At 39.4% G+C, this 26,367-nt stretch overlaps 1 protein-coding gene across 1 annotated transcript in view; it reads left to right on the forward strand.

Annotated features, from left to right (window-relative positions):
* Nucleotides 1-26,367, forward strand: part of RSRC1 (arginine and serine rich coiled-coil 1) — a 393,771-nt gene that overhangs the window by 181,246 nt on the left and 186,158 nt on the right. Inside the window, exon 5 of the mRNA XM_003416130.4 lies at nt 82-118. Coding sequence (XP_003416178.2) covers nt 82-118 — 37 coding nt within the window. The remainder of the gene's footprint in view (nt 1-81; nt 119-26,367) is intronic.

The following is a 26,367-nucleotide window of genomic DNA, read 5'->3' on the forward strand; positions in this document are numbered from 1 at the left end:
AAAACATTTTTGAGGTAAGCATATAAATCATAGCAGACAAGGGTTTAGCAACTATTTAGAACCTTTATTCTTCTATTTTAGGGAACCTGGGCACATCAAAGCTGGATTAGGACATCTGGTAAGTTCTAATTTTCTCTTCAACATTCGCGTCATCTTTGATATCCGCATTCTAAATGAACACTTTTGAACGAGCTTTGAATACCTCGTATTGAGAAAGTCAACCATTTCCCAGAGGGTCAGCCTACTGTTAGTATGTGAAGGGACTTACATTTTCATTTATCTTACCATTTCAAGGGAATTTTAAATTTTTTCAAATTACTTTTTTTTTTTTTTTTGATGTAGAGATGAAATAAAATGGATGACAATCCTTGGGTTGATGATTGCTTTAATTATAAACAAAAATTGTTTGGTGTAGAATTTTTGGCATATCTTGATCTGACAAAACAAGCTTGCGTTTTAAGAAAAATGCAATCAAATATTGCATGCATAAATATGGAATGTTTTAGCAATTTAGCAGCTTTGAAAGAAGTGCACAGCTTTAGTTTTTCTGATGTGTTTGCTTTATGAATAATGCATGGGTTTTAAACTCCATTCAGTTTTAGAATATAAAAGTAATTGAGATGCAGAATTTTTGGTTCAAGTAAACATTTTGAAAGTAGAAGTGAAATCCCAACTGATTTGACATTAAAATCTGTTCTTTGATCAAAAAATTTGAAAAACGGTTTAACTTTAACAGGTCCAAAATTCACGGAACTCGCCGTATTGAGTGTTCGTTACGACATTAAGGAGTTCATTTAAACGGAGCATTATGAAGTCACGCCTGGGTTTCTGGTCAGATCCAAACGAAGAGTAATTAACGGTGGAGCTTCTTTTGTAAACAGGGCCTGAGTACTTTTTAACGCAAGGCTTCCTTCATGTATCACACTGTAGCTTTGTTAACTGTTCATGTGCTTCAGTTCTGCTTCCACAAAGCAGGCAACAGCAAGAAGCAGCTTTGTTTTTACTTGTAGTAGTTTTAGGGTTGGAAGGCTTTTTTGCTTTTCCTTTCAAGAGAGAAGGAAACTGAGGACACCTAGACTTTAAAAAATGACCCTCCCCCAGAAATCACCTTCCAGCTGAGCAATAGACGGGCCTATAAAGTAAACAATAACACCCTAAGAGAACGTGTTCTGTAGAACAACTATGCGAGACCAAAAGGGTAGCATTTGCCCAAAAATAAAGACGAAAAGACAAGAAGGGGTAGGAGAACCAGATGAAAGGAAATGAGGAACCCAGGCTGGAAACAGGGAGAGTGCTGGCTCAGCGTGGGGACTGCAGCCAATGCCACGGAGCACTTGGTGTACAGTTTGTTGAACGGGAAACTGATCTGCTCTGTACACTTTCACCTAAAACACAATCAAATATTTTTTTAAAATGACCCTAAAATTGCATTTTTTTAATTAAAAAGCAGGCTATGGTAACCTAGTTAGAAAATTTGAATTGTATATTTGTCAGGATCACCAGTAAGTAAATAACATTGTTATTCTCATCAATTAAAAAGTATTTCCTTACAGTGGTTTATACACATATATTTAGGATGTATGCACATTGAAACAAAAATGTTGATCTAAAACACAGCATTCATATAAATTGGGGACTTGTAACAAGGAAGGTCGGCATAGTGTCGGATTACTTGTGTTTATCTTTCTCTTGTAAATTCTTAGTTATTAAAAAGCCATTATATTTCCTTTGCTCATGCTCCTCAGAAAATAATGACTTTGTTTCTTTGATTTAAATTTGCTATTTTTTTATACTTACAAGTAAGCTCTCATGTTCAGTGCCTGTTTCACACATTTACACTGTACTTAAAATCTTACGCCGCAGTCGTTTTCTAACTGTGCCTTGGGCTGCCAAGGAGGCTCCCCAGAGCAGACGGGGCTCCAGACTTCCGGTGCTCACTTTAACCAGAGTAGTTCCACTTTTAAATATTGTAAACTTTCAGACTTTCTTAGAAGATTTCGTCTGAAGAAAGAGTTCTCCAGCTAAAAAGATTTAAGAACCTTTGATGAAGCTTAGGCACTTAATAAAGTCAAGAATAAGTGTGTTAGTTATTCTTCTCTATTCTTGACCCTAAACCAAAACCCAAACCCACTCCCATCGAGTCGATTCCAACTCATAGCGACCCTATTAAAAAAAAAAAAAAATGACCCTATAGTTACATTTAATTTTGATCTGGGTCGTAGACGGCAAACGTGTTTCAAAGGCAAAGTGCTTTAGTTGATGGGAGAGGCTGGATTAGCACATAGATAGTGAGATGAACATGATTTTAATGCATTTTATCTAAGTTGTTTGAAAGACTCCATAACTTGACATTATAAAATTGATCCTCCAAATCAAGTGCGTACGTGTAACCTCTTAACAGTATATTCATACATGTGTGTGCGTGTGTAGCTTTGTGTACTGATAATACTTAGTAAAGTCAATGATATTCCTCATAACTCCCTAAGAGGGAGACAAAGTCACAGTTAACTGGTTGAACATTAATGAAACCTGTTCTGTCCAGTTCCTGTGGTTCCTGAGGTTACGTTTGCATCTTTCCCCCTCAAGCTGACTGTATACCTTGTAGCCCTTGCTTTGTAGCACATGTAACCCTTCTTTGAGTTTACAGTATAGCCAAATACAATTAGAAGTATATCTAATAGACCGGTTTTGAAAATTGCGCAGTATAAAATGAAAATGAGAAGAGCATCCCACATTAGGAGTTAGTCTCCTCTTTATCTAGTCTTTTCCAGACTCCTTATTTGAACTGTCATACAGAATTAGCACTGTACCAAGAGAGGTAAGAAGTCAATATAAATTTAAATAAATTAAGAAAAAGATGCAGCATGTCTTACTAGCCACAGGACCGCGTATATAGTCACACTGTCTTTGTACTGTTTATGGGCACTTCTTGGTATAGAGCAATGTGTAACCCTGCCACGGTGGGTTACACAGAAAGAGCAGGGAGTTAGGTGGACTGTGTTTCCCTGGAACTCTTTCAACGGCTTGGTTAACTTAGCGTCACAATCTCTCAAGCCCTTGATTCAGCCTTTGTCCTTCATTTTTCCTTCACTGACAGTTTCTCCTGGGGACTGTCTAGCATGCTATTCTTCTCAACTTAAATTTTTTATATGTTGCTGAATACTGTTTTATTTTATTTTCAGAAACTTACCACTATCCTTGTCCACTGTTCATGTGTGTTTAAAGCTCTAGACAGAACCTTTGAAGGCTGTTATGCTGTCACCCATTGGTGATTCTTGCCTGATGACTGCACAGTGGAGATTTCCCAACTCTCCCTTTCCTTCACACTTAGCAGTCAGCATTGTTCTGTAAGAAAGAGCTCGACCTTCTTTCTTTCTTTATGTATCTATTTATCTTGAACAAGGACTCATGGATTTCTGTTTTATGAAATGGGTTATTGTCGGTTACTCTCAATTATTTTGATGCACAAACTGTCCCAGATTTGTCGAGCAAGAATCATTTCAAGATGGCTTCTGTGTCCTTTTGACATGCTGTCATCTATTTTCTTTTTTTAAATGCTTCCTTATTTTATAGCACAATAAGATGTTCCAGGCTCATCTTATACCTTCTCTGTCCCATCCTTGGAATTTGGCATTTGTTCACAGTACCTTATTTCTTGTTAAAGTGAAATGGTATTTAGAAATCAAGATCTGGCTGTGTGATATTCTCATTGTCTCTAGATTCATTACTGCTAGAACTTTTCAGTCCCAGAGATAGATGATAGATAAACGGTTAATGAGTAGATTGATAGATAGATAATAGATAAGTAGATGATAGATATATAGGTAGGTAGATTATAGATAAATAGATGATCGATAGATAGGTAGATAGATAACCCATTGCTGTCGAATCGATTCTGACTCATCACAACCCTATAGGACAGAGTAGAACTGTCCCACAGGGTTTCCAAGGAGCGGCTGGTGGATTTGAACTGCTGTCCTTTTTGATTAGCAGCTGTAGCTCTTAACCACTGCACCACCAGGGCTCCAGATGATAGATAAATAGTTGATAGATAGATAGATAGATTTTTAAGAACTCATGAATCATACATACCTTCTGTCATGGACTGAATTGTGTCCCCCAAAAATATGTGTCATCTTGGCTAGGCCAAATTGTGTGGTTGCCCTCCATGTTGTGATTGTAGTTTTATGTTAAAGAGGATTAAGGTGGGATTGTAACACTCTTACCGGGGTCACATTCCTTATCCAATGTAAAGGGAGCTTCCCTGGGGTGTGGCCTGCACCACCTTTTATCTCTAAAGAGATATGAAAGGGAAGCAAGCAGAGAGTGGGGGACCTCACACCACCAAGAAAGCAGTGCCCAGAGCAGAGTGTCCTTTGGAACCCAGGGGACCCCTGCACAGAGAGCTCCTAGTCCAGGGGAAGATGGATGAGAAGGCCCACAGGGAGAGAAAGCCTTCCCCTGGAGCTGATGCCCAGAGTTTGGTCTTTTAGCCTACTTTATTGTGAGGAAATAAATTTCTCTTTGTTAAAGCCATCCACTTGTGGTATTTCTGTTATAGCAGCTTTAGATGACTAAGACAGTTTCTATTCCAATCCAAACCACTGAGTTTTTCCTTGCTTTCCCCCATTTCATGTTTGTGTTGCCTTTCATACAAAATGAGAACCCTGAGGCTCCGAACAGCATCAACATTACTCATTTGCTCAGCCATATACTACACATAAAATAGTTTTAGAATTGCTACATCCAGACCTTGTGAAAAACAAACCTACTAAAAAGAGTTAAAGATTTATTTGCATTCCCCCCCTACAGTATACAAAAAACCCATTGCTTCAAGTTGATTCCGACTCATAGTGACCCTCTAGTGCCGTGCAGCGCAGTTACGTTATTCATTTGAAATATGGCTGTATTCATTTGTTTTTGTCCACCTTCAGTTCTAGGTGCCTTTGTCCCTGTTCTTGTCGATTTAATTATATGTTTGAATATGTATAACATTAATATTCTTCCAAAAGTTAAAAGTATCCAAACCAAACCAAACCCACTGCCATTGAGTCAGTTCCAACTCATAGCGACTCTATAGTTACAAGTATGCACAGTGGTATTCCCTGAGAAGTGTTATTTCCTCCATTTCTAGCCACTTCTACACCTTTTATAGGTGGCCAGTTTCATTGACATACTCTTATTTCCCCTTCTTTTTTTTATATTTTATATACTTTTTTTTTACCTAACAATGTATCCTGAAAATCACCCCATAATTCCTGTGCATATCATTGTATTTGCTGTGTTTCTTCCTCTGTTGGGTATGTTGTTTTGTTATTGTCAAGAACTGTGAAAGGTTTGAGACTTTACCTTTCTTGGAAGCCTGCCACAGCGTCTTGGATGCTGGCAGAAGACCTGAGATTCGCCTGGAGAGAGAACACTTTGTTACTCACAGCACAGCAGGCAGCGTAAGCTTCATGTTTACATTGGTTCCTGTCACACTAGGAAACCCCAACCTTTAAGGGGCTGCTGGAAAACTGGCCCAGCCTTTGTCCAAGAGAAAGAGAGTGTCTGTATTATACCTGTCTGCTGTCTGGCTGGAGGGAGACACTATCTCTATCTTCCAAGACTGTTTGCTGAGGTCACAGCCACGAAAACCCTATGGAGCACAGTTTTCAGCAACACACGGGGTCACCATGAATAGGAATCCGACTCGACGGCATCTGGTTTCGTAAGAATTTTTTGATATTCCTGCTTAATCTTTTGGAGTCCCTTGGTGGCACAAACAGTTAGATGTTTCACTATTAGCTGAACAATTAGAGGTTCAAACCCACCCAGAGGCGCCTCAGAAGACAGGCCGGGCAGTCGGTTTCTGAAAGACCACAACCTTTAAAGCCCTGTGGAGCAGTTCTGCTCTGCACACATGGTGTGGCCATTGGTTAAATGGACTCTGCAGCACCAGCAACAACGGCTTGACCTTTTAACAGTACCCTCATTCCTACCTGTTACCGTCACCCCAGGCAGCGCTGCTCTGGGGCTTTCCCTTTCTGTCTTCCTTCTCATCCCATTTCTTTTTGTTATGTTCTTGCTGCTTTGTCAGAAGGTAGACTGTTTATGTACTGTTCTTTCACCCATGCTGTCACCCTTGTTTTAGAATCAGCTCTAAAATTAAATATATGAAGTACTCAACATGAGTTTGTTTGCTGACATATCACCAGTTATCTCTTGTTTGGATAAAACCAGTTATCTCTTGCTCATTCCTCAGGAAATACTACACACAGCATTTCCTGAGTTCCTGCACATTCCAGGCTGTTTTTCTGTGGTCTCGATTCACGAATGAAAGCTTGACTGGATATAAAATCCTTGGCTTGCATTTTCTTTCCTTGAATTTCTTGGAAATATTATTCCACTGATGCCTTGCTTTATCTATTGCTCTTGAGATCTCTGGTACCAGCCTTATTATCTTACCCTTAATTTGGAGCCCTGGTGGTGCAGTGGTTAAGAGCTCAGCTAACCAAAATGTCGGCAGCTCAGATCCACCAGGCGCTTCTTGGAAACCCTGTGGGTCAGTTCCACTCTGTCCTGTAGGGTTACTGTGAGTTGGAATCTGCCTGAAGGCAGTAGGCTTGGGCTGTAGGTAGTTTGGCCTTTTTGCCTTGAGGCATCGAGGATGTTTTCATTGTCCTTAAAGTCTGGTTCTACAAGGGTAATTCTCCAAGTTGATCGTTTCTGGTTAGTTTTTCCTGGTGCAAAGTGGTTTCGCAAACATAGATTTAAGTTTTCTCATTTTCAGAAATAACTTTCTTGGATTATAGTATTAAATATTGTTCTGTACTGTTATTTTGTTTTCTTCTTCAGGGATTCCAATTTTATATGCTTTTTTGTTTGTCTTCTATTTCAACCTCTTTCTGACTCTTTTTACTACTTTGTCTTGTTTTTATTCTTTGGTTATTTTGTTTTTATTATTTCTTATTAAATTTTCATTTACATTTATTCATCCTTGGCCACCTTATAATTTATTTTTCATTTCTGAAATTTTTTTTTCATTTCCTTGGTATTTTTATTTTTTGAATTTCTGATTCAAGATTTTCTTTTTGTGTCCTTCCAAATGATTCTTGAGCCTGGTGGTTGTATTTAGGGGAGGCTTTATTTTTTTTTTCATCTACTGGAATGCTTTGGTTTGCATTTTCTGTTTTCCTCCTAGAGTGGCTTTGTATGGAGATGGGTTTTGTTGTTTTTAATTCTGCAGTTCTGTGGGCAGGGTTCCGAGCTTCAAGCACGCCCTCTTCTGTAGTGTGGTTGTTAGTTGCCGCTCGGTCGATTCCGACTCCTGGCAACCCTGTGCATACAGAGTAGAACTGCTGCAGGGGGTTTCCAAGGCTGTGACCCCGTGAGGGGTAGTTACCTCAGTGGGTGATGGTGGGGTAGGGAATGGGAGACGGTGACGTATCTTAATGCTCTTCAGGGCTTTCAGTTTCTTACTTGCTGCTTTCTCTTCACTCTCACATGTTCCGTTTATCTGGCTTTCTCCCAGAAGCAGTGCCCCTGAGGCTACCTCCTGTGGGCCCATTCTCTTTCGAGCTCCTCCCTCCGGCAGGTGCTGTGCCAATACCAGCTCCCCGCCCTCTGTTCAGTGCGCTGGCATGTGAGGGATGGGCTCATCTTTCTGGGGATGGGTTTTGTCTGTGCCTCGTCTGTGAACTCCTCTTGCCTCTCCTTCCATGGTCTCCTAAGCCTGCCCTCCCCTGCTGTCTGACTCACAGGCTTACAGCCGCTGGAGGACTTCTTTGGGAATTTGGTATTTGTTTCTCCATTTCCCTGTAAATTAGAGTTTGTGTTATTCTCTGTCTGTTAGTAGTGCTGCAGGTGTGGTATTATCTGTCTGACTTTCGATCTTAAGGGGTTTTTTGAGGGTGTGTGGGAGATTTGGATCCGGCATCTGCCATTGTTCTCAAGCCTGGGACATTCCTTTCCCCAGATTCTTAGGAATGACAGTTTGACCTCTAGCCCCAGCTCGTCAACATTTTATAGAATAAAATGCAAATTTATACACTGATATCTCCATTTTTAAAGGATTTCACATACAGTGTGTTACCTTAGTCTTCAAAATGGTCCTTTGAGGTCTTTTAAGTTGCTATCTTGTAGATGAAGACAGGTTTAGATTATATGGCTGGAACTATGAAGTTGAAGTAGGAATAAAATGCAGAGTTTTCTTCCGCCACAATCTATAATTTTTTAAAGATTACTCCGCTCACTGAATATCTAACTTGCCAAAGGTGATTTGAGCATCTTACTAATAAGGAAAGCAGAGCTTGTTGATAAAGCAGAAGCAGAGAGGTGCAGGGCAGTGTGGTGCTGTGTGTACCCACTCATCACCTGATCTCTTTTGGAAATACTGATTTTTGTGAAAGCATTCTTCACAATTAATTGAGTAAAATTAAGGAACAGTGGTAGGACTAGAAAATAATAAATATGTTTTAATTGAATTTTCATTGAGATAATTATAGATTTGTGTATAGTTATAATGAATACTACAGAGAGATCCTGTGTACGCTTTCCACAATTTTCCCCAAAGGTGAGATTTTACAAAGTTGTGATACAATATCAGGAAACCCTGGTGGCGTAGTGGTTAAGTGCTACGGCTGCTAACGAAAGGGTTGGCAGTTCAAATCTGCCAGACGCTCCTTGGAAGCCCTGTGGGGCAGTTCTCCTCTGCCCTATAGGGTCACTATGAGTCGGAATCGACTCGACGGCCCTGGGTTTGGTTTTTGGTTTGATATAATATCACAGCCAGAATATGAACATTGACACAATCTGGCGATCTTATTTAGATTTCCCCAGGTTTACTTACACTTATGTGTGTGTATTTATGTATTTAGCTCTGTGCAATTTTATCACATCTCTAGGTTTGTGTGTTTACCACCACAGTCAAGATACTGAACTGTTCCATCACCACAAGGATCCCCCCTGCTCCTTTATAACCATACCCACCTCCCTCTCACCATCCCTGTTCTTGTCCTTCCATAGCCCCTAGCAACCACTAATATGTTCTCTGTTTCTAAGACATTATGTCAGTGGAATCATGCAGCATGTAACCTTTTGTCATTGGCTGTGTTTCCTCAGCATAATGCCCTTGAGATTCATCCAAGTTGTTGCATGTATCAAAAGTTTGTTCTTCTGTAGCAATCCATGGTAAGGAGTCCCTGGTGGTGCAGAGGGTTAAATGCTTGACTACTAGCCAAAAAAGTGGCTGTTCAGATCCACTTAGTGGCGCCTCAGAAGACAGACCTGGCTATCTGCTTCTGGAGGTCTCAGCCTTGAAAACCCTCTATGCACGGTTCTACTCTAGCACACACGAGGTAGCCATGAGCTGGAATCGACAGCAGCTAACAACAATCCATGGTATGTATGTACCACAGTCTATTTAAACAGAGCATAGCAATACTTAGATTTTAAAAAGAAAAGTTGTGACTTTTTGGAGGGTAGAAACCTTGTCTGAATTATTTCTGTGTCTCTCACATTTGTAACATTGGAAAATAGAAAACAAATTAAATAAAATACTTTTCAAGTTAAATGTAAAAACGAGAGTCCATTAAACAAAAAGACACAATAAAATCAAAGGCAAGTATAGACTGGTGATACGGACAAGTTTATTGTTTTGGTAATCACTTGGCTTGGAGTCTTATCACCGTGAACTGGTGTCCTCTGGACAGCTTTTAAGTTCTTTAAAGGCTGTGCCAGGTGTCACCTGGGAAGGGAGCTGCTGGAAAATGAGGCTCAGCCTTTCCTCGTAATCCTAACCAAAGTAGCTCTTATTTTTTTAACTTGTTTTATATCTTTGGGTTCCATTAAGATTACCTTAGAAGAAAGGATTCCACTGCTTTGAAAACAGGGCTTTGGCAAAGTTTGAAAAATGTCCCTGCTATATGAGTCGGAATCGACTCGAAGGTAGTGGGTATAAACCTGTGAGCTCCAGATTCCTGTAGGGGAGGAGAGAGGCAGAGGAGTCCAGGATTAGTGCAGAGGCTTCACAGAGCACTGTGTGAATATTAAGCCGGGTAAGTATGACTCACTCATACATACTGCTTCTTTTCAAATATATTATGCTGCTATTTTGATTGATAAGATGAAATTCATGTAAAGCAATTATAGCTTTATAGTATCTTTTGATTATATATTAAACTTATAACTACTATCAGTTAGTGGGTGTATGGAAGGCTGTGAAAATTTTTACTTCAGAAAGGGAAATTCATAATGGAAAATGTGGGAAATCACTGTTGAATAGAACTTGAATCCTAAGGCTTGCAGGAGTCCTCAGCAAGACTAAACACAAAGCACCTCAAAGAGCTTAGTGCTTATATCATATTTAAAGATTTAGAGAAAATGAGTGGAAATACAGCTTATAACATTGTGCTTAATTAGATTTTTTAATGAATTTAAGGAAATAATTTATTTTTATTTGATACAGAATCATATTTGGATTAAAGGCATTCTGATATGACCTTAGAGTTAACACAGAAGGGCTGGAGGAATGGAAGTGTGTGGTTATTAGGTGGTGTTGTTGCGCCTGGCTGTTTTTTATGAACGGTGCTCTGAAGATGTAGGCCAGCACTTGTCTGTCAGTTTGTTGTACTGTGGTGGCTGGCATGTTACTGTGATGCTGGAAGCTGTGCCACCAGTTTTTCAGATACCAGCAGGGTCACCCACGGGGATAGGTTTTGCTTAGAGCTTCCAGACTAAGACAAACTAGGAAGAAGGACCTGGCAGTCTACTTTTGAAAAAATTGGCCATTGAAAGCCTTATGAATAGCAGCAGAACATTGTCTGATTTAGGGCCAGAAGATGAGCCTTTCAGGCTGGAGGGCACTCAAAATAAGAATGAGGAAGAGCTGTCTCCTCAAAGTAGTCAACCTTAATGACGTGGATGGAATAAAGCTTTCAAGACTTTCATTTCAAGATCTATCCTGAAGTACAACACTGTCAGTGATAGGATAACATCCATATGCGTATAAGAAAAGCCAGTTTATATGACTGTTGTTCAAATTTATGCACTAACCAATGCCAAGGATGAAGAAATTGAAGATTTTTTCCAATTTCTGCAGTCTGAAATTGATCAAACATGCAATCAAGATGCAGTGATAATTACTGGTGATTGGAATGAGAAAGTTGGGAACAAAGAAGAAGGATCGGTAGCTGGAAGATATGGCCTTGGTGATAGAAAAAATGCTGGAAATCACATAATAGAATTCTACAACATGAACAACTTATTCATTGCAAATATCTTTTCTCAACAATATAAATGGCAGCTATACATAAGGACCTCATGGGATAGAATACACAGGAATCAAATTGACTACATCTGTGGGAAGAGATGATGGAGAAGCTCAATATCATCAATCAGAACAAGGCAATGGGCCAGCTGTGGTTATATGCAAGTTCAAGTTGAAGCTGAAGAAAATGAAAACAAGTTTGTAAGAGCCAAAGGACAACCTTGAGTATATCCCACCTAAATTTAGAGACCACCAGAAGAATAGATTTGACACATTGAGCATTAATGACCAAAGGCCAGATGAGTTGTGGGATGACATCAAGGACATCATACATGAAGAAAGCAAAAGGTCATTAAAAAGACAGGAAAGAAAGAAAAGACCAAAATGGATATCAGAAGAGACTCTGAAACTTGCTCCTGAATGTCGAGAAGCTAAAGGGAATGGAAGAAACAGTGAAGTAAAAGAGCTGAACGGAAGATTTCAAATGGTGGCTCGAGAAGACAAAGCGAAGTATTACAATAACACGTGCAAGGAATTGGAGATAGAAAACCAAAAGGGCATTTCTCAAGCTGAAAGAATGGAAGAAAAAAGTCAAGTCTCAAGTTGCAATATTGAAGGATTCTATGGGCAAAATATTGAAAGATGCAGGAAGCATCAAAAGAAGATGGAAAGAATACACAGAGTCACTGTACCACAAAGAATTGGTTGTCATTAAACCGTTTCAGGAGGTAGCGTATGGTCAAGAACCGACGGTACTGAAGGAAGAAATCCAAACTGCACCAAAGACATCGGTGAAAAACAAGGCTCCAGGAATTGATGGAATATACCAATTGAGATGTTTCAATGGACACGTGCAATGCTGGAATTGCTTACTCGTCTATGCCATGAAATTTGGAGGACAGCTGCCTGGCCAACCAACTGAAAGAGATCCATACCTTGTATTCATTAGAAAGAAAGGTGTTCCAACAGAATGTGGAAATTATCAAACAATGTCGTTAATATCACACGCAGGTAAGATTTTGCTGAAGAAAATCCAAAAATGGTTGCAGTAGTACATTTACAGGGAACTGCCAGAAATTCAGGCTAGATTCAGAAGAGGATGTGGAATGAGGGGGTATCATTGCTGATGTCAGATGGATCTTGGCTAAAAGCAGAGAATACCAGAACGAAACTTACCTGTGTATTGTTGACTCTGCGAAGGCGTTCAACTGTGTGGATCATAACAAATTATGGATGACATTGCAAAGAATGAAGATTCCAGAACACTTAATTGTGCTCATATGGAACCTACACATAGACCAAGAGGCAGTCGTTTGAACAGAGCAGGCGGATGCTGTGTGGCTTAAAACCAGGAAAGGTGTGGGGCAGGACTGTATCTTTTCACCATACCTATTCAGTCTGTATGCTGAGCATGTAATCTGAGAAGCTGGACTATATGAAGAAGAACTTGGCATCAGGATTGGAGGAAGACTCATTAACAACCTGCGTTATGCAGATGACACAACCTTGCTTGCTGAAAGTGAAGAGGACTTGAAGCACTTACTAATGAAGATCAAAGACCACAGCCTTCAGTATGGATTACACCTCAACAAAGAGAAAACAAAACCCCTCACAACTGGACCAATAAGCAACATCATGATAAACGGAGAAAAAATTGAAGCCGTCAAGGATTTTATTTTACTTGGATCCACAATCAATGCCCACAGAAGCAGTGGTCAAAAAATCAAATAAATAATGCATAGGCAAATCTGCTGCAAAGGACCTCTTTAAAGCGTTAAAAAGCAAAGGTGTTGCTTTGAGGACTAAGGTGCGCCTGACCCGAGCCATGGTGTTTTCAGTTGCCTCATATGCTTGTGAAAGCTGGAGGATGAATAAGGCAGACTGAAGAGGAGTCGGTGCCTTTGAATTAGGGTGTTGGAGAAGAATATTGAATATAGCATGGACTGCCTGAAGAAGAAACAAATCTGTCTTGGAAGAAGTACAGCCAGAATGCTCCTTAAAAGAGAGGATGATGAGACTTCTCTCCTGTACTTTGGACATGTTATCAGGAGGGAGGAGTCCCTGGAAAAAGACACCATGCATGGTAAAGTAGAGGGTCAGCAAAACAGAGGAAGACCCTCAATGAGGTGGGTTGACACAGTGGCTGCCACAGTGGGCTCAAACATAGCAACAGTTGTGAGGATAGTGCAGGACTGGGCAGTGTTCTGTTCCGTTCTGTTATACATAGGGTTGTTACGAATCAGATCTGACTCCTTGGCACCTAACAACGACAAAGATGAAGAAAATTGCCTGTGAGGTCTCTTTTATCCAAAGAGAACTGAGTATGTTTTCCTATATTTTATGTTTAAAAATTCTGGAGAGTATAGGGATGTAGGGACTAGTAGCCCTTATTGAGGTACTGAATGGAGATTATATTGTTTACTTTTTAGAAGATTTTTAATTCACTCAGGTAGAATTGGTGATAATAACATGCATTTTTGTTTTTGCAATAAAGGAAAGGTACAATAGTTAGAACCTTGCGGTATGATTACAGTGTAGCTTTTCTTATAGTATAAGTAAGCTATAAAAGGATGTTATGCTTTCATCTTGGGAGAGAGAGTGAGATCAGAAAATATTAGGCTAAACTATGTGAAATAACCTTTTATTCTAAAGGTCAACGTAGTTTTGTGGGTTGTTTCTGGCTTGGCAGAAGTACTGCTGTGCTGTGTCCCTTTGGCAGGAATAAAGTGAATTATCTGGATCAGAGTGGTGTTTCTAAAGCCTCCCTCCTCTCTTCTGGAAAGTCAGGTGGGTGGAGATGGGTTGGGGTAAGGGACAGGGTGCTCTAGGTCAGCGCTTCACTCCAAAAGTCAGATGGGTGGAGATGGGTTGGGGTAAGGGACAGGGTGCTCTAGGTCAGTGCCTCACTCTAAAAGTCAGATGGGTGGAGATGGGTTGGGGTAAGGGACAGGGTGCTCTAGGTCAGCGCTTCACTCCAAAAGTCAGATGGGGTGGACATGGGTTGGGGTAAGGGACAGGGTGCTCTAGGTCAGTGCCTCACTCCCATTAACATTCTTGTGAATCACCTGGCGATTTGGTTCAAATACTGATTATGATTCTTGGGTCTGAGATAGGATTTGAGATTCTGCATTTTAAGAAGCTCCCAAGTGATTCTAATGCTGTTGGTCCAGGGCCCGCCAGGAATTACAATATGTTGAAAGGCACTGGTTGGCAAAACGGGTGGATCAGGTGAACCAGGCCGTCTGAGTCTGATGATGGAGCTAGATGCTTCTCGCATGCACCGATCAAATGTGACTCTGCAGACTGAGGATGACTGGCTGGGTGTCCATCAACCCAGAGAGACAGGTGCTCCGCAGGTTTACAGATGGGCAAATTCATCGCCTTTCTCTGCAGGAGCAGCAGAGACACCCTTCCCCCCCCCCCCCCCCCTTTATTTTGGTTTCAGAAGTTGTATTTTTCTGGGCTGTAGGTGGACACTAGGACTAATACCTTCTTTACCCTCAGGCAGAAAATCAAATAAATGATAATAAATCTTTTGGTAAAAATGGTCAGAAGTGTTTATAACTTTAGGTGGAATTTGCTTTCTCTTAATAGCTGAGTAGCAAAACTCTGGAACCGCACCTGTGGGTTTCCTCTCCCCGTAGAGATCTCACTGATGTTGCTTACACTGTGTAACGTTGGAGAGCGATGACCTTCTTGTCCTTGTGGTCAGGCAGCACACCTTGACCATTTTAAGTGTTGAAAAGCACTGTCATTAATAGGTTGTTTAGCCCAGAGATGCCACCAGGAAGGTAGGCAGGCTCGTTGCTGTTACACACTCATCAATAACTCTGTCAGGTACTAATAAAAGTCCTGTCCTCTGTTTTAGGCTGTTTTCCATAGAACTTGCAAATCAAATGACTGTATTTCAGTTCACAGACCAATAGTTTTATTTAACACAAGGATAAACACGATTTATGTACTATCGTCATACTTTGGAGGATTTATTTAACGCGTACAGTGTCAACTCGGACTTGGTGGGAGTACGAACCCCGTTCTCAACTCACTTGTCCTTCGTCTGTTACATTTTTAAATGTCTCAAGTTGTATTTTTATAATATCCATTTTATTCTCAAAAAATGTTTTTGACATTTGTCGAAACGAGTTTGAGAATGTAGTTATCTCAGAATACACTGATGTTACCTGTGTTCTCTGTAAAACCCTGAAACAGTGATGAAGGATAGTTACTGGCCCACATCAGTGTTTGAGAACTTAAACATAACAGATTCCTCTCCTCTCAGTGTGTTCGTCTATTCCTACCTAAGCCGGTACCGGGAGGTTTGAGGTAAATGAGCATGTAAAAACAGGCACTTTCCTCAAACTGTGATGATAAGATAAAACAGCAGGAAGGTTTTCTTCTTCCCTGAAGACCAATTTCATAAATCTTTCTCTCTCTCCTTTTAACAAGCAAGCGTGTCTTATGGATGTGTATAAATTAAAACGGCTTTGTGTGGATTAACTGTTAATGTCGTGTGGCTGTTGTGATTTCTGAGGGAGTTTGCAGGTTTTCCATCTGTGGGGAGCTCATTCTGGTCACAAACAGTGCCGACGTCCACGACCCATTTCTCTGAAACATGTCGATGGCTTACAAGTGATGACAAATTGCTTCTCTGATGAATGATTAACAAATACTACCCAGTCATCCAAACACCATAAACTTGAGCCTCTTTGCTGCCATCCCTCAACTCACCCCACCCCCCTCCCAAAGAAGGATCTGTCTGTCACATTTTAAGGACACAATGGTGTCGTGGAAAATGGTGGCCAGCTAGCTTGGAAATTGATGTCGTGCAATTTTCATGTTACTAATAGTCTCAGATTTATTTTTAATCTAGATAAAATTTGTTTTCTGAATGTTATGTACCTGTGGTTATTAAAGCTGATTAAAATAAAACTGAATTTCCAAGTGCATTAAAGTAACCCGCACCTACCACCACCCAAGGGTCTGAAAGCCAGACGGCATCAAGACCACCAGAGCACGCGAGTACCGAAGTTTTGTATGTTGTTCCACGTTGTAGTTCAGGATACTACAGGTCCTTCTTTGCGGCAGGAATTAGTGTTAGGAAGTCGTGTGGCACCTGGTGGTCATTTCAGGGACTTACTTAGGATCTGATTTCTTCAAGTTTAGAGATGAACTTCTTAACCATAACCTTACCAGGACTGCCTCCTACCCCACCATGACAGCACGAAGAGTTACGATGGCGAATGCCTTGGCCACAGAAGAAGAGCCTTAGCCTCACTCATGGCCATTTGCTACTGAACTGACAATCAGTATTTACCAGACACAGCATGTTTATGTCAGCAAGACCGCTGCACAAGCAGCCAGGAGACGCGGATTCGCTGTGTGACCTCCAGCGAGGCACTCACCATCTCTGTTTTACTTTTCTCATTTTCTTCCCTCTCACGGGGTTGTTAAAATGGTGTGTGAAAATTTATCGAAGCATAAGACCTTCTATAAGTGTACCGTTACTATCAGAGAGAAAGAAAAACGTAACTCTTCTGGTTATGTAAGTAAGCTCATATTGCTAAAAGCAGAATATCTCAATTCCAGTGTACATAGAGTTGTGAGGAAAACTTGCCCTTTATCTGGTCACATCCTCTCCCTTTTTAAAATTTCATTATATACTTTTTAAAGGCATAAAGGAAATCGTGTTCATTGTGACAGGTCAGTAAATATGTATATGTAAAGAAAAATTGAATGTGTCTTCTCTTGCGTGCCACCAGTTTGTCGCTGATCGTTTAGTACCCATCCTCCCATACCCTTCTCTGTTCTGAGACGTTTTAGGCTCGTATCACTTCACTTCTTGTTTATTTATAAAAGTAGAATCCTACTCTGAGGCTTTACAACTCACACTTTTGTTTGTTTAGTGCTGGGTGCAGTGTGTGTATGGATACGCTTGAACTGCTGAAATCCTGTCAAAATATTGGAAGTTAATACTATTGCCAGTTTATTTAAGTGGCTTTTGCTGGAATTCAGTCAAAATATTGGAAGTTAATGATACTATCATTTTTATTCAAAGCATTTACAGGGTAAGTTTGGGGGCTACATAATTTGTCTTCTAAGGATTACCTTGATTACAGTGTGTGAAAGAACAAGGCTCTGATGAAATCTGCAGTGACCAATAGAGGGGAAACAATGGGGTATTTTATTAAAGAAAATTCTGTTTAATATTTGAAAAAAGCAAGTAAGTAAAGAGTATTAGATTTGAAAGGGAGTGTGTAGCATTTTAAAATAATTTTCCATTTTATTGCTGATGGGAATTTTTAGATTTCCCTGAGCTTTTACTCTAGTTCTTTTTGTAGTATCTTGGAGTGTGTTGTATCCTAATGTCCTCTATTTCCTCGTTGATACCTTTTCACTGAATATTCGGCTGTGTCCCCTCGGGACCAGTTCTTTAAGTACCGAGTAGTGTTTACTGAATTGTTCGGAAACTGAGTGAAGTAACTTGGTATCACATTGTTTAGGAAAGTAACCACAGTTATTTGTTCAAAAGGGAGAGAAGGATTCAGTTGACTTAAATCCTCTGTGCCCAGTGGGGTGAATTGTGAAAACCAGATGCTGAAATCCGGAGCTTCCCGTGGACTCAAGAGTGACTCTCCCGCAGTCTGGATGTGTACAGCTTTGTAGTGAGCATGTGGAAATGTTACCGTGCACTAAAAAAATTACTTTTCTATAGTGCTGTTGTTTGCAAAGGTAGTAGGGTGCTGGATAACACTGTGTTGGGGTTGGGTTGATTCTAGTCTTAGCCCTGGTGCTCAGCCTATAGAAAATCCGTTTGTCCATTTGGAAAGTAGGGAACAGACTAGGTGGTTTCCAAGGTCCTTCCGGCTCGGAAATATTACGGTTCCTTGAGAGAAAAATCTTTGTGTCCTTAGCGTATAAAGTCTTTTATCCTTAAGTAACTGCTTACTTATGACCAACTTAATTGAGATGGAGGGCCATAGACTTAGATGTCTCTGTTGCTGTACTAGGGAGTTGTAAACCATTTTTTTGTATATAAAATTATGTGTAGATAAAGAGAGCTTATTCAGAACCATTTTTTGGGTGAGAGACTATATTATTTTATTTGCTGTAAATATTTTAATAATATCTATGCTAAGAAGAGTATGATGACATTAGCCTAGGAAGGTAAAATTCAAAGGGCTCTGCTAGAATGAAAAACATGCAGGAGGCCAGTTACTTAGAAACTCTTTCCAGGAATGTAGTTTTTTTTTGCCTTTCCAGTTTTATTCTAGAAAGAGGAAAGAACTAAAATATACTTTCTATTTATTTTTCCTAAGAACTTTGCTTTAATGTCTAAATTTTCATTATGAAATTTTAGACACATAAGACTAACATAACAGAGCACCATGTACCTGCAAGCAAACTGAACAGATGTTCCGCTTCGATTTTTTTCTTTTTTAGTGGACTCTTTTAGTTTAATAACAGCAAAGATGGGCTTTTATTAAAAGGTAGTTTTACATTTCTAAGTGGCTAAATATTTGGGTTGAAATTTCTGAGAACTGTAGCCATTTTTCGTGTGTAGCACTTCAGCTTTGTATTTTACTCTGTAGTTAATGATGATAATATTTGCTTTATAGTGTAGATCGACCGTTGTTCTGCTGGTACGTAGAAGAAGCAGGTACCTACATACATTTTGAACTGTTGTACACAGACCACCGGAATGATCAGGTGCCGAATAGTAAATAAAACTGTTAAAGATAAAGTCTGTTATTTTCTTTGGCATCACCATAAAGAAATTGCACTTGTACATGTTGTTTCCAATTGCACCGGTGGTTTGTACGCAATTTCAGTAATTTGATCGTAGCTGATGAAAAGCTGACAAGATTTCCACAGTGCCCCATTAGATGAAAGCAGCGTGGGACCACGGGTTAATCTGCAAACAGATTTTCGTGCTTATTACTCTAATGATTCCATCACATCTGATGTAGCAGGCCGCTCGGCGTCTCTCGGCAGCAACAGTGCGCTACGTTTTGATCTCTCTGCTCATTAAATGATGTAGTAATTTGACTGACCTCTGACCAGGTGCGTATCTGTTCATAATTGCGTGTCACTCTGATGGGGAAATTACTTGAGAGACACCAAAGTATTCATCCTGCTTTCTGAGTCAAAAAACTAACAAAAGAAATATTGCATTAATTTTCAAATGATGATATTACATTTAGTGCCTAGGCTCCATATATCAAAATCTGAAAACTGCGCAGTTACTATATGCGCTTAATCTTAATGGTATCTGTGGGTGTCAAGGGCATGGAGGAAATTAAATCGGAAAGTGCAGATAGACCTAAGAAGGCATTATCTCTTGATGATTGCAGTTTTGATAGGTATTTCAGTGAATTTCATTTTCGCAGAATGGTGGAAGATGAGTTAGCCACCAGATTTTCTCATTTTTCTTCTACATGATTTATGTGAGTTGAGTATAAAACTTTTTATGGGAGTGCAGTTACCGCAGATGAGAGGTAAATTAATGCGCTGGTTTTCCATCTCGGCTCCGTGCTCGATTGTCAGAGCCGTACATACGTGATGGTCCCCATCATTATTCAGGGTTGTTTACATTCAAAATATGTAATGAAATCTGTTCAGAATAATGAGGGAAATAAAAGTTTAGAAAATTGTAAAGGTCATGAAGTTTGAGAAATGATGCAATGCTCCCAAAATAACATTTAGGCAATATAAATTACATTATTATGCACCAACTCTGCCTCATAGAGACATGAAGATAAAGTGCTTTCGACTAGTAAAATGCTGTTAGTGCTCTCTGAAGTATGAGAACGTGTAAAGTGTTGCTGATTTCATATTCTGTTTTTGTGCATATTGTGAAAAAATATATCTAAGGGATCTTTATGTGGTATCTGCTTTTATAAACCTCCAAGTTTTAAACATATTTTCAAGTACTCAAAATTAAATTAATAACTGTTTCATTATGAAATTAATTTTTGTAATCATTGGCCCGATATTCTGTTTCTTTAGATCATGATAAAAGTAATTTTAGCATTTAATACTTTGAAGACATTTAATAAATATTTTTGAAAATGGAATCTTAGTGATGGAAATTACAGAAGACCAACTAAAGTTCACCATGAATGTATTCAGATGCATGCAATATTTAATATATTGTGTTTGAGCTCTCAAAAATGTAATACACACACAGTCCCAGTTTTTATACCGATATGCTCTTGTAAATAATTACATGGTTTACCCTCTTCTCTGCTAGTAATGTTTGCAGGAATGCAAAGTTTTATTTATATATTGTCAAAACTGTTTATCAAATAGCTATCTGAATATGTGATATACAAAGGAGTCTTTAAGCATTCTTATAATCTTTCTTCTGATTTCTGGAAATGGCTTTATTCAGATACTTTGGTGTCAGTTGTAGTATTTATCAGGTTTACAATTAAGTTCATAGATATTAATTGTTAATAGATACTTTCCAATATTTTAGATAGATAATTTAGAATGCCATTAAAAATGTTATACCTTCTTTTTTCCTGGGGAATGTTTAAAATGTTTTTCTTAATTAGCGAAACAATTGATCAGACACCTCAGACACCCGCCCTACCCTGCATAATATTCGTTTTTGCTGTGTTCTCTCATTGAGGTTCTTGAAGTGAGAGTCAGTTATAGGTGGGTTTCTTCAGCATTGTTTTAGAGGGTGTTTGATGCCTCTGCAAAATAAATGTTTTAAATCTAGTAAGCAAATATTTTAAATCTATACCACAATAAACCTATGTTTAATTTCTTTTCATTGGTTTATTATAAAATTAATTCTTTTATTTGCTTTTCCCTGGAATGAAGAAAGATATTGGTTACACAGACATTCTTTGTACCTTGTCTTTTAAGGGGTTTGTGATCAAGCACTAGCGGTGAATAGTAGATATAAGTTTGTTAGCTGCCTGTCTGTAATCATATATTCAGATTTACTCTAAAGTTAAGCAGTAACATTATGAAAGTTTGATAAATTAGAGAAGCAATTTTTAAAATATGTTAACATAATACAAATCGGTACTCATTGTTTGATGAACGCCTGGTTTCCATTTAAAGGATGTTATAGAAACATCATATATAAAATAACATAATGAAAATATTATGACATCTATTAAAAGTTAATTACTGAGATGTTGTAACTAGATCTAATACATTGTTATCCACATCTTATTTGGCAAAGCTTACATTGAATTTTCTTTTAACATCTACTCTAGCGCTCTTCCAGCATCATTTATTCCTTCCATCCTTCATTCATTCAAACTACCTTTATTTTAATTTATAAAATATTTACACTGATGCACCTCCCTAGATTGTTCAAGTTTCTATATAAGTGTATATTTCTAGAAGAAATTATACGTTGACAGAAATGGCACTTATTAAAATCCAAGTTCTAGCTTTTACCAGAGCCGTTGATAATTTTTATTTAGAGGTTTTAGCCAGCAGAGCTTTAGAAACATCTGAACAGTAGTGTTTAACCCAGTTCCGAACATGCAGATCTCATTAGGTAGGTAACCTAGTAAGACTTCCTAACTACATTTCTAGTTACGGCATTGTGGCTGTTTTGACTTGGTGTTTTCATAATAAATTTAACTACCATTACATGTCTGTCTCATCTCAGCGCATCTTCTGATACTTGGGAGTTTGTTACTGGGAACTCATTTTATGTAGTATTTTTGTTCTTGAAAGATATATTTACAAATTACATCTTTACATGACTATATCCTACCTGCTGCTATTCAAAGACCAGCTTAAATTCTACCTCCTCCATAAGGTAAACCAAAAAACCAAACCCGTTGCCATCGAGCCAGTTCTGACTCAGAGTGACTGTATAGTTTTTCCAAGGCTGTGAATCTCCATGAAGCAGACTGCTACGTCTTTCCCCCATGCAGCTGCTGGTGGTTTCAAACCACTGACCTTTCAGTTAGCAGTCCATTGCGTTTAACCACTGTGCCACCAAGACATCTTATCTCCCCCATTCCTAATCAAACTGATTCTTTCCATACCTCAAACTACCATACCAATTTACAATACCTCTCTAATAGTATTAATACTTGAAGACTTTATGATAGTTATAATCATATCTTGCCTACCACATTTCAGTGTAAATTCTTTAAGGATAGGTATGTTTTTATACCTAGTACCATACCACCTAGCATGCATGTTACGCAAAGTACATGTTAAAGGTAAAAAAAAAAAAAAAATCCATTGGATTAATCTTCTAAATGCTCCAAAACAGCTGTTTTTAAAATAATATTTATTCTGAATAAAAGTGTAGCCTAATTTTTAAGTTCAGATTCCTACATTTAGATTTATTAAAATAAATCAGTTTATTTCCTTTAGTTTATATTCAGTTTTTTTCTTTCAAATTTCAAGAAAGCCCAGGTATGTTTTCACAAAAACAGCCCTCTGTGTGCTTCTTTCCTTCCACGCGTCTGTTGTAAGGAATATTTGAAAATGGGGAAGTGGAGAAAGTTTTCTTTAAGAGAACTATTCAGAGAATTGACCAACCACTGTGATAGGTTAAGGTAGCCTTGAGAAGGGAAGATTAAACTACAGTATGGATAAGTTAATATGCATGAAATAGGAGGAAGCAAGGAGACATGGAAGAAACCCTGGTAAGGCTAAGAAACTGAAGGAGAATTCCCCTTACTTTTAATGGAATGTTATTTTAGTTGTTCCAGACAGAGAGAGCTGACGTGAGCAGGGAGCACCTGCTACACTGGGTATTACTTCTAACTTGACACGTGGAAAAGGCTCATTCCTGCCCTGGTGAGAAAAACTGTCGCTAAGGAAACCCGACCAAACGTGAACCAAACCAAACCCGTTGCCGTCAGGTTGACTCATAGTGACCCTATAGGATTGAGTAGAACTGCCCGGTAGAGTTTCCAAGGAGCGGCTGGTGGATTCGAACTGCCAACCTTTTGGTTAGCAGCCATAGCTCTTAACCACTTTGCCATCAGGGCTCCAAATAAAGCGAAATTAATGTATTTTTATGCAAAAAATTCGCACGTAATACTTTTTTCGCCTGCCACATAACCTCCCTGGCTATTTTCGTAAGCGAGCGATGCTGTGCCTTACGTGTGCGGGCACGTTATTTATGTGGGCTCATTGTTTGCGGAAGATGTGGTACTTAATGAATAGGCGGCATCTCTTGTGGGTATTACAGAGTGTGGCCTGAAGTAGTGTTTGATCCTGGTGAAAGTAATCAGCCAAGCAGCGTCTGAACAGACCTCAGAGCTTCAGAAATACTTTTGCATGAAATTTTTGTGGAGTGTCAGCTATGTGCCAGGCTCTGTGGTAGGTATGGCATAGTGAACCAGACCGTGAGAGATGACTCCTACCCTCATGAAGGATAACCTCACTAATAGGAGGGACACGTTAAACAAATAGGTACAAAGTCCAGCAGCTGCTCTGAGTGCTGCCTACCTCCTCTTCCAGGTTCATGTCTTGCCACATTCTGATTTATACTTTCTGCATTATACCATTTCTTACCTTCTTATCCTTGCTGTTGCTTTCCTTTTTGTTTAAAATGTGGTACCAACAACCCCTCCCCCACAGTGCCCCCACAAATCCTTTGTGTCCAGTTTAGGAACCAACCCCTTTGCAAAAAACACTTACTGATCTACCCCGCCGTCGGAGTGAGCCCCGTACATCTCTGTGCATTCACTATTAATTATTTTACATATCACACTATTTTATAATTGTCTGTGATCAGGAAATATTCACTCTTGTATCCCTAGTATGCAGTAAGAAAAAACCAAACCCTTGGCCCTCGAGTCGATTCCAACTCATAGTGACCCGTGTAAGGTTCCAAGGCTGTGAGTCTTCACGGAAGCAGACTGCCATGTCGTCCTCCTGAAGAGTGGCTGGTGGGTTTGGACCACCAAGCTTTTGGTCAGCAGCTGATTGCAGTAGGCACTAAATGAACGTGTTAGGTGATTGACTAAGTAAATGGTTTGCCTTAAATTTCTCTTTCAGATTCTGTAAATATGAAGTATTTATTTTTTAATTTAAAAAATTTTTAGACTGATTGATTACTCAAATCTACTCAAGATATTTGGTTTCAATCATTTGTGCCTGTAATGAGACCTTTATGGGGTTTGCTACCTAGTGAGCACAGTGCCACCTATTGGGTGTTATCCAAACTGTAACCACTATCCAGGGTCCCACATGGAGCACTGATCATATTTTTAGGATATCACAACTATGAAACATTTTCTCATGAATTTACACAAGATAAACTAACCATCACATTATGGGAAAAAAGCGATGTAATTTAGTCAGATATCACAGCAAGGGAAAGCAAAACTGTACCTTGACGTAGTGACAGAAAATGTGTACCATTGGTATATGGTTTTCTTTATATCTCAGCTCATTCTTAGAAAAATTAAAAACTAAGATGGCTGTTATTATTATTTGCTATAAAAAGACCATCTAACCCCACATACAGAAGAACATTCGCTCATATCGTTTCCGTCTTTAAAAACAGATGGGCGCTCTCTGATTTAGATAGCACTTGTTTCAGACACTGGTAAAGCTTTCATGGAACCTTGAAGATCGTAGAAGGAGAACGAAACAAGACATCTGTAAACCGTGGACAGTTGCCTTCCGGTGGGAATCCGCGGCCAGTGAGGAGAGTGGTGGTGCTGTTTGTTCTCAGCAGATGCGGCAAATGTTTGCTGTCCATTGTTGCAGATGGTTACTGTGCTCACCTGTTAACTGCAAGGTTGGAGGTTTAAGTAGGAAGAAAGGCCTGGTGATCTCGTCCCAAAAAATCAGCCATCGAGAACCCTGTGGAGCTAGTTCTGTGCGGACGTACACGAGGGAGCCGTGACTTGGAATTGACTCAGCGATAACTGGTTTGGCTTCTGTGTTTTTGTTTGTTTTTATTGCAGTCACTGGCAGCATTTCTTCTGCAGCAGTATTTTTACATGTTAAACAGAACTGTGTATAATATTTAAGTTAAATCAGAAGAAATAAAACCACACTTGATAGGGCCGATGTTGAGCAGTTACCTGACGAGTAGCTGTGGTGCCGTGGAGGTGTGTGTTTGCTACAGTGTTTGTAGATACAGACAGACAGGTGATCGGAGGGGAGAGCAGGCCACCAGATGTTAGTAAGCGTTGCTCTGGTGCCAGGTGGCCACTGCTCTGAGGAGCTTCAGAAATTATACATTTCACATTATGGTTAAAACAAACATAGTCTAAGATACACAGTGTGGTAGAAATAAATAATATAAAGAAGAATAGAGTTCCTTGAATTTGAGTCATGCATTTAAAAAAAAAAAAATCCCTGTTGCTGTAGAGTCAGTTCCAACTCATGGTGACCCTATAGGACAGAATAGAACTGCCCCACAGGATTTCCAAGGAGCAGCTGGTGGATTTGGACTGCTTGACCTTTTTGGTTAGCAGTCATAGCACGCTGTAGCTCTTAACCACTGCACCACCAGAGCCCCAAGTCCTGTATGGACTCTCTTTAAAGAGAAAAATCCTATGTCTCTTCCCTTCTCCAGCCTTTCTCAGCCACCTTGTAGAGTTTGGTACTTTGCGACAATGTTGCTTAATGTGTATATATAACTAGACAAAAAAAAACTAGACATAAGCTTCTGAAATTCATAACTCTCACACAACTGTAAAACTGTAACACTGATAATGAAATTATAGTAACAATACTAGGCAACACACAACTTTTGCTCTGTGCTGGGCACTGTGGGTGGGTGGGTGGATGGACGGACGGACGGACAGTTGGACGGATGGACGGATACCTGGATAGATGGACGGATGGATAGAGATGTACACACACACACACAGACACACACACACACTCATTAAACTTCACAACAACAATTCTACCAGGTAGCTACAGTAAAACCCTGCAATAATACACCATATGATAAGGAGAATTGGGGTATAGAACCCAGGTGGCCTGGCTTCAGAACTTTTTTTTAAATATTTTGGATCTCACTTCCAACATTACAGTAGGAATTTTATATCCTGTTATGATCTCCATTTTGTAGATAAGAAAACTGAAGCACAGATAGGCAAATGCCTTATTCAGGATCCCACAGCTAATTTCAGTGTCGGCTCTGGGATTTAAAC

This window comes from Loxodonta africana, chromosome 23 (assembly GCF_030014295.1).
Source record: "Loxodonta africana isolate mLoxAfr1 chromosome 23, mLoxAfr1.hap2, whole genome shotgun sequence".
NCBI classification, from domain to species: Eukaryota; Metazoa; Chordata; class Mammalia; order Proboscidea; family Elephantidae; genus Loxodonta; species Loxodonta africana.